Genomic DNA, 9,569 nt, shown 5'->3' on the forward strand with positions numbered 1-9,569 from the left:
GCCACACCCGCCCAGCCGTATTTATAGCCTCAAGTCCCAGAAAACTCTCGCGAGAACCATCCCTAAGCGTCGAAAGAACTCTCGCTAGTAGGAACTGGGAGAGATTCTCGCGAGAGAATCCATCTCTCACTCCCAAAGAGCTACAGCCCAATGCAGTTAAAACAAACAAACACTTCCGGCTTTCTCATGGAACAGACGGCACAGCAATTTATACGATAAAGAAGCGATACAAAACATTAGCATGTAGAGAGGTTCCTCTTGTTCGCTACCCGCTTATACTCTGCATATTATTTGATTAATTTTTCCCTCCCAGGGACTCAGGGAAGCTTACATAGAAATCTCTACCCACTCCCCCAACAGTTCCGCTGAGACAGAGGAACTAGTCCAAAGTCACCCAGTGAGCTTTCATAGCCAAGGACGGAATAGAAACTGCGTCCCAATCCAACACCTTTAACCAGGACACCAGACTAGTTGTGTTCAAACTGCAACCGAAGTGCATGTAGCTTCAGACGTCCTCCAGCCCTTTCCCCTGCCATGGAACTTCAAGGGCGCCAGCCCCTCGGAGTCACTCGGGTCCTCACGGTAATTCCCGCCCGCGGAGGCTTCGCGTTCCACTAGGAACCTTTGCAAGGCGGCGGGGGGGGGGGAATCTCGCCAGGCTGAACAGGGTCGGGCGTGTGAACTGACTGCAGAGGTAGAGCCAGAGAAGGGAGCTCTGCGGTCTCGGGGCTCTAGGAAAAGAAGCTCTCTACAAGTGGAAAAGTGGGCTGGGCGTTGGTGTTTCTGCTTCCCCCTGCAAGACGGAGGCGCGGTAGTTTGCAACCTCAAAGGGAGACTTGAGGATGGTGGGGGGGAGTTCAGCTCCCGGGAGAATCCTGGGCAGAATCTCCCTCTGTCCCACCTTCTCGCTTGCAGCAAGACAGGAACTTGTATCTTTCTCAACTGCCCCCTCCCCATATGATTCCAGAAAGACAGGGCAACGTGTGGCAGCGGCGGGCAACTACGCGTGATCCCTTCGAGGACACCGAGAATAGCCGTTGCTTCAAAATCTGCTTGGGTAAAAGGCATGTGGGGTTTGGTTAGAATAGCGGCTGGATCTGTTTTTGCCACGTGATGAGCGTCTGGAGGTGAGATTTGGACGGTCTCACAGGTGCACCGTCAGGCACGGTTTGCGTAGAGAGAGACTGAGAATTTGTTCCGCAAAGCTTGGATACGTGTGTTGCTTGCGGGCATCGTGGATTAGAGGAAGAAGCGCGTGAAAGGGCTCGCTGGAGTACTGCCTTACAGGTGGGAGGAAGCCCAGGCAAGAGGTGTCTTTAAAAAAAAAAAAAAAAAATCAAATAATTTTGTGTGTGAGGTTTCACCTCCTTTGTGAGATACGAGCCTAGTTTCTTTGCTGCTGAACGGCTGCCTCCTGCTTGGGGGAAAAAAACGACAGACCCAGGACTCTGCTGAGCTGCGAGTTGCATTCATTTATTATATTTTGCAAACGTAAACGCGTTTGGGTCTGTCCTGTCGGTTTAGGATCTAGCAGTTTTTCTTAAACGAACGGCAATAGCAAACAGGAATCTTAGCAGCGGTAGACATTTGAGACTGGGTGGAGGAGGTTTTGTCATCTAGATTGAGACTGCAAAAAGGTGGGCAAATTCCATTTTCCATTTTTTTCCCATTTTCTCTATATCTCCGTTTGTAGCCATTTCTTCTTGCTCGCTTCCCCCTTTTATTAGCTTTTCCTAGCCAGGGAATCGGGATGGACAGAACATTGTGGTCTACTCAGCATTATATTTCTCTGAGTTCAGTGAGGCTTGCTTTTAGGTAAGCATGCACAGGATTTCAGCCTTAGAAAGCATGAGAAGAGCATTCTCCTGTGCATGGTTAAACCTTTCCAGTTAGCATGTTGCCGGATGCCTTTCTGCAGCTCCTCTTGGACTATTAAGCCACCCAGTCATTGAACTTTTGGAATATATGAAAGCTACATTCCCTGCATGCTTCCTTTCCTCTCACTTATCCACTAGGCTTGCAAGTCTGTGATGTGAATGTTTGCAGTTTCCAAATCTCAGTTCCTCACTTAGAGCCCTTCCCTCCCCTCCTTCATCTCCATGGATTTCAACTCTGTTTTAAAGAAATGTTCTTTCCTTCTCCTTTTAAGTTTTTGCTATAATTCTGTTTTTCCTCCTCTTCATCTCTGCCAGATGCAGTCAAATTATAATTGATTCTCTTAACTTCCCAGAAATGTTTTTCTCTGATCTATGATTAAGTATAGGTAAACTCTTAATCCAAACATTTGTCTTTTGGCATCAGTTAGGAATGCCCTCAGTTTATTCTATAAAAAGCCATTGGAACGGCGGTTCCAAACACAATAACATTTCTTGCAAATCAGTTTGCATGATTTCTGATTAAATTGTTATATCTATTTTCAAGTTTTTGCTAAAGTAAGCTGATTAAGGAAGGTGATTATGGAAGAGTGATGAGTATACCAGAGAAGCAAAAATGAATGGCTCTCATTTGCAGTTATAATTCTGATAAATTTGCCTTCTGTTTTTTCATAGGACACAGATTGGTCGGAACCATGGATTTTAGCTCTTGTGTTTTTCCACATAGTCTGCTTATTTTTTACTTACCTTTCATTCCAGCACTATCGTTTGCAAATAGGACATTTTCTTTCTATCAGTAAGTATTACATGAAGTATTTGTATGAACATCTTTGTTCTCTGTTTAACAATGACACAAATTTTTAAGGATCATATGTGAATGTTCTTCATTCATTAAGAATGCTTAGTCTGTATAGAGTCACACTAAGTCATGCTTTATAGAATAAAATACAGTTGGCTAAATTCGTGCAGTATACTAAACCATGGTTTACAAACCACGAATCTTGGACTCATTGAACATACTAAACCACACCAAATGCCATATTATAGCTCAAAGGGATACAGCAGCAAGGATTTTCTGTCCACTGAAGGGCCACCACAGGTATTACGTGGCCTGAGAATAGCTGCAAATTGAGCAGGGCAGTACTTCCAAATGGGCCCAGTTGGGGTAAGAAAGAGTGGGGAATATGTAAAGGATGAAGTGGGCAACTTAAGTTTTGATATGACTTAAGGCTTTTTGAATTCCTTCATAGTCTACTCTTTTAAGACCTCCATTTTTGTTCTGTCCATTCTGAGAGCAAACTGAGCGTTCTGAGAGCACACCGGGGGCTACACTTTTTGCCCTTCTTGATTAAAGCAACGTGTGAGCCCAAGCTACGACTTTAATCTTAGCTAATGCTCTGGCAGTTATATTCCCATGATGCAGTTCCACACATGAGAGGGAAATTCAGTCTTAAATCCATTGGGTCTTCCTCATGGCCCTCTCTGCTGTTGGGAGAAGGATGTGTGATGGATTAGTTCATGAATGAGAATTGGCTCCTGAGTGTCTCCTTGGAATCTATACTTTGTAGCGTAGTATGGATAGTTTCTACATTGAATGATTAAAAGAATCCTTTATTTAATTCTGCATTGAGTTTATGAGCTATCTGGTCTTGCTATAATGATAAATGTAAAATTTTAAAAAGGTATTGAAGTTTTCCACTAGTTTAAGTCAAATCTATAGTAGGGATGAAGCATACACACCATGTAAAAAGCTCTTTACTGGGAAAAAATATCTGCCGTATAATAATCCTTGATTCCAAAGGTGAAGAAATGTGGTCCTCTAGACATTGTTGAATTACAGTGGTACCTCGGGTTACGAACTTAATCCGTTCCATGACTCTGGTTGCAACCCGAATTGGTCACAACCTGAAGCAAATTATTCTTGCCAAGCCTGCTCTGCATTTTCTTTGGAGCCATGCTGACAAGCACACCAAAAACCTTCCAAAACGCCACAAAACATACCACAAGCCTCACCAAACATCTCCTTGCTACCATGATCTTGCCCACAGGAAGCCGCGACCGCGTGGCAGCAGGGAAAATGGCCACGGATCCGGTTCGTAACCCGAGGCGGAGTTCGCAAACTGAGATAAATTTTTGCGGCCGGAGCTGGTCGAAACACGAAAAGTTCATTAACAGAGGCATTCGTAACCCGAGGTACCACTGTACATCTTACATGTTCTCTCACGATGGAATATGCTAAATGGGGAATTTGACTCTACATGTTCCCCACATAGGCCTTGACTGCCTCCGCAGAACCCTCCAACCACACTGCCAGGCAGTTTTTAGGTGAGGTTTTAAAAGCGGGGATAGGAACAGTTTCTTTCCAGAGGCCTCCAAATCTCATTCCTCTTCTAACCCCACAAATCCCAAAAAGCGTTGAAAACATTCATTATTGTCCCTACCAGGGATGCTGTAACATCACTGATTGGCTTTCAGCTGTTGTTGCTCCTGCTGCTTTATTTGGGCATGCTAAGTAACCTTGGGATAGAGGCACTGGGCATGCAAAATATGTACATTGTGCAGCCTTTCTGTTTACAGCCACTCCTCATTTAGCAAATACTGTAGCTCGGTTAGCGACCATTTGCAAATTGTTAGCCCTCCAAAGGAGTCCAGACAAGAAGCACAACCAGGAGTACTAGTTCTATCTATATTGTAAGGTTACATTAATGGAATCTTGCAAGACTGAAAGTATTTCTCCCCTCCTTTCCTTTTACTCTCTGGAAAACTAGGGATGGCCCCTTCTGAAATGTTTCACATCTGTGGGCTGAGATATGTTTTACATGCTGATTTTCCAGTCTGTTGCACTCCCTCCTGTCTCCCAAGGTCATTCCCACAGACCATTACACAAATAGGACAGTAATAAATGGTAATAAAAAATTCATTTTCTGGCCAATGCACACATTTATGACCAGATTTCATGCACCTGACAATAACACATGCCGGAATGAGAGTAACACTGGCATTGCTGCACAAGAGAACTTTATCTGAATGAGACGTCAGCAACCAGTGATCTTTGCAGTGTCTCTCTCTCTCTCTCTTTCTCGCTCTCTCTGTGTCTCGTGTTCACTTAGCGACCATTTCACTTAATGACTTGGCACTGGAATGGAGGTCAGTTGCTAAACAAGGAGTGGGTGTATAAAGATGCTGCCGTTAACTATTCAGTATCCTTTAACAATCTGCAATTGTCTTTCTAGTGATCCTGGTATTCTGTGCAGAATATATAAATGAAATAGCAGCTGCAAACTGGAGGTAATTACATGAATGTCTTACAACTATGTAGAATGTTACACTGTATTGAAAAAAAAAAACCTTCTGTTCCTGTTGGTTTTGTACTTTTATAATGTTTTTAGCACGTTATCATATAAACCCCACATAGTGGCAGAAGTTAGAGGCTGGCAATATGTGCTTTCCAAGTGTGTTTGGATTGCAACTCCCATCTTCTGTTAGCATTGGCCATGTTGCTTGGGATTGATGGGAAATTGAGTTTAACAACACACAGAAAGTCACGTACTACCAATCCCTGGCAGAAGTCATAAAATTAAACTCCTTCAAATGCTGCATGCCAAACACCCTAACAAGCATGTGCCTAATTTTCTGTCACTGAAATCAGTGAGATTTTAGCGTGCTTCGCTTTAAACCCTTGATGTTCAGCAGCATAATCTGTAAACTTTTCTCTTTGGAACAAACATTTTCATGCTGGGAAATATCAATGTCTTATATACAGTATGTGTGTTTTAAAAAAAAATATGAAAAGAGATTTGTGACTCAGCAAGAGAAAGCTGAAACAAGATGGGGATTGATTGATTGATTGATTTATTTATTTATTTATTTATTTGGCTTGTATGCCACCCATCTCCCCCACGGGTGACTCTGGGCGGCTCACAATAAAAACGAAGAAATACAATTCTCTCCAAGATGGCTAAAAACTATAAATAATTTAAAAACATATTAAAAATACCATAAAAAACCTCCTCTAATTTTGGCCCTATAAAAATCTGTAAGATGCTGGGGGGGGCAACCCATCATCCCACCAGCCATCTCCACAGGTGCGGGGGCCCCTCTGGCCCCCAGGCCTTCTGGCAAAGCCAGGATTTAATACCTTTCCTGAAGGCCATGAGGGAGGGGGCACACCAGACCTCAGGAGGCAGGATGTTCCATAGGGCGGGCGCTACAGCAGAAAAGGCTCTCTGCCTAGACCCCACCAATTGAAATTCCCTGACCGGTGGGGTTTTCCTTTCCAATGGCTGTCTTGTGCTCAATGTTTGCATCATTGGGCTTCCGGATAGAAGACGCCAAGGCCCAACAGCAAGAGCGCTGCAAACATGATTTTAGGGGTGCAGTTATTGGAGACCCCTGCCACCTTGTGTGGCTAAACTGAGCCAAATGCTCAGGAGGGGGCAGCAAAGTACAAGTGGCACAAAGCAGGTGTTAACCTGGAAAAACAGTTTTCAGACTTTTGGTATTAAAATTAAGGAGTAGAATCTTATCTCTTAAGACAGTGTTTCTGAATTCTCCCAGAATTCTGGGAGTTGAAGTCCCCACATCTTCAAGGGGCCAAGGTTGAGAAACATTGTCTTAAAAGATGCTTCAATTTGGAATACAGTCTTTAGTTTGTTTAATCCACTGCCATCTTTTATGGCATTATTTTCACCAAGGATGCTTATTTTTATTTTTGCTCATTTGCAGATTGTTCTCAAAGCACCAGTACTTTGATTCCCGAGGAATGTTTATTTCATTAGTGTTCTCAACACCATTACTGCTAAATGCCATCTTCATAGTGGTACGTACTAATCTCTTGCCTTAAAAATGTTGGCATCGAGTCGAAATACAAAAGGGACCAGAACAAAATGTTTCATTGTGGAAAGTTCCTGTTCAGGGCGTCTGCTGACCCTTTCATGATATTTGGTACCGAGGCATTTATTAGTAGCCGCTATAATCATGACGCAAATTATGTCCCTTGCCTCATTGGAGTGATATCTTGACACATGTGACATCAGTTGCTCCCACTGCAGAGACTCATGGCTTTATATCAAAGCATGGTCACTTTTTTGGACCACTGAAGTGTGTTAGTAATGGAGACCAGCAATACTCATCCTTTTGAAAGACAAATTGTGTTTATTTCAATACCAGAAGCTCAATAGCGAACCTAAGAAGGGTCAGGAATGCAACCCCCTTATATAGGCTTATGCAAATTAAAATATACCTGTAATCTGTAAGGTCAGGAGTAGTGAGGTGATTAGGGTAGAACTACAAAGAGTGTTTTATTGAAGAAACAAAGGCCATGTGTTTTAAAATAAAAATTACTGCTTCGTGAGTTATTTCTCCCTGAGGGTTACCTCCCTTTCCTTGCTCTCCGTAGCTTTTCTCACTTTAAAGTATCCTTCCTCAAGATTATCAACATTCTTTTGCCTTCTGAGCATTTCATGAACAGGGGCATTTATTGTTTCTCTAAGGGACTCAGGAAAGGTGACTGCGGGCGCTGATCTGCTTCTGACTATCGCCGTGTTTTCCTTCATAGGTATCATCACATGATTTGACACCACGATCTAGGCTTCCCCCCTTTTTTCAGTATCAGAATGTTGCAAAATCCACTACCCTTGGTGCAAGAATGCTCAAATGTGATGCAAATTTGTCTGTTTAAAAGTAACGTTTATATCTAATTGGACTGTTTGAAGGATGACAGATGTCTTGGGGTCTGTAGTCACCGTTTGGTCAACTCTTGCTTTAGATCATTTACACACTCCGGGAAGTTTGTGATGGTGGTTGTTATTGTCCTCTCTCACCACCATTCTGATAGCATTCTGTACTCAGTAATGAGGTTTTGTTCTCATTTGGAAAGATTGTCAGTACTTCAGATATTGGGTTTCACCAAGCTTGATGGCGCCTTCTGTTATATCTGGAGATTTGGGTGCATAAAGAGAGGCCCTTGGAGAATCAGAACACTATTAGGAATTGTATTTCACTTGTCATAATTTGTTTTTGTTTTTCAGATTGCTTGGGTTTATAAAACAGTGAACGTAATGACAGAACTAAAGACAATACAACAGAAAAGGAAAGCAAGTAGAGAAAATAAGAAAAGTGAATAAATAAGTATTTCTTTTGTAACTGGTGATGTGACAAGCATTCTGTCACCCATAATAATTTGAGGTTGGAAGATTTGGATTTTTACACTCCTTCATAAATGGTGTTATGTTCTTGTTGCTTTATGAAAAAAATCACTTTCTTTTGAGCACACTGTTAGAGCAATTCTTACATGGTATTTCACTATATAGACTAATTCATTCTGAACTAGTCATAAAGCATTTCATATGTTTGTTAAAGTTTCTCTAATGTACTATTTTAACATGGCTTTATGCATGAATTATTCAGGTATTTATGATAGATTTTGTGCATCAAATATGCCAAGATGTCAGTCAGATGAAAAAATACTTATTTTAATAAGTATCAGTTCATAAAACTGATTAGCTGCATGATTGTCACCCATGATTAATTTCTGTTTGGCAAGTATCATAGCAATATAACCGAGAGCGTTTATACAACATTTTCTTGGTACAAAAGTAACAGTTGTTGGTACCAACTTCAGTAATGCAAAAATGATAAAACATTGCATTGTGACATCATGATGCAATCTCCCAGCCTTTTATACTGACATAGCAACATCAGATGCAAGTATATAAGTCATATGGTTTGTGTTGCGATGCATGTCTTGTCACCTCCCACTTCGTGAATGCCTATGCTAAGCTTACTTGCTTGGTTGTAAATTTCTTGGATTTTGTGGGCATTGTGTTCAAACTTTTATATCAGAAGTGTAATTTAATAGTGTGGGTTGCTGTACTTGTCATATGTACATTTTTCCTGTTTTTTCAATTAAATGCTTAAGAGCTCATTAGGTTCTCTCTTTTTTTAGACAGTTATAAATACTTTGGATTGCATGCCTATATCCGTTTATATAGGAGCAAGTCTTTCTGAACTCCATCTAAAATGGTTTTACTAACAAGTAAGCTTACTTTCAAGTAAATGTGAATAGGATTGTGCTGGGCGATTACAAGCTCAGAGGTGTAGCAACATAACAAATTGCTGTTCAGGAAACAAGCAAAGTCTAACATAAGGAAGACATGAGATGTGAGAAGCTTTCACACGTAGAATCAAAATCCTGGATTTGAAATGGATACAGAGATGAAAATAGAGCTTCTGTAAACTTGGTGCTGGTGGCAACACTGGATGCAATCCTACGTTATAAGAGGAGAGTTCAGTCCTGCTTCGGACAAAATGATAACCAGAGTTTTACCTCAAACCAGGAAAAGAACATTGAATTTTTTGCACATGTAAAGGAGGAAGAAGCACGACAGCCTGATGGCTCTGTTAGCGTTGATCCTATAATCCCAAAATATACTTTTTTTTTTGGAACATTTACAAGACTCTAGCAAATTAGTATGCCTTGCCAAAAAAAAAAAAATTTAATAATCCAAAAGATGAGAAAAGGATGTGATTAGGAAGGTAGAAAAACCTCAGTGTCAGGTATTAGGGTTTTTTTAATGAAAGTGTTTTTATATCATCCAGTTGGAATGGAAAATAGTTCATAGAGACAAACTGAAAATAGCTGAGCCATTGGAGTCGTTCTGTTAGTCTTGTTCCTGTCCTACAATCTGATGGCAT

General features: G+C 41.4%; 1 protein-coding gene across 1 annotated transcript; it reads left to right on the plus strand.

Moving 5' to 3' along the window:
• Positions 1-375: 375 nt before the first annotated feature.
• TMEM18 (transmembrane protein 18) lies at positions 376-8,799 on the plus strand. Its single transcript, XM_015890663.3, has 5 exons — positions 376-582; positions 2,550-2,670; positions 5,108-5,162; positions 6,600-6,693; positions 7,904-8,799. The coding sequence occupies exons 1-5, from the start codon at positions 535-537 to the stop codon at positions 7,997-7,999; spliced, it is 414 nt and encodes a 137-aa protein (XP_015746149.1). The 5' UTR covers positions 376-534; the 3' UTR covers positions 8,000-8,799.
• Positions 8,800-9,569: the final 770 nt, after the last annotated feature.

Source organism: Python bivittatus, unplaced genomic scaffold (genome assembly GCF_059951505.1).
Source record: "Python bivittatus isolate LINGU-HERP-01145 unplaced genomic scaffold, Pbiv_v1 ctg000020_np1212, whole genome shotgun sequence".
Lineage (NCBI taxonomy): Eukaryota > Metazoa > Chordata > Lepidosauria > Squamata > Pythonidae > Python > Python bivittatus.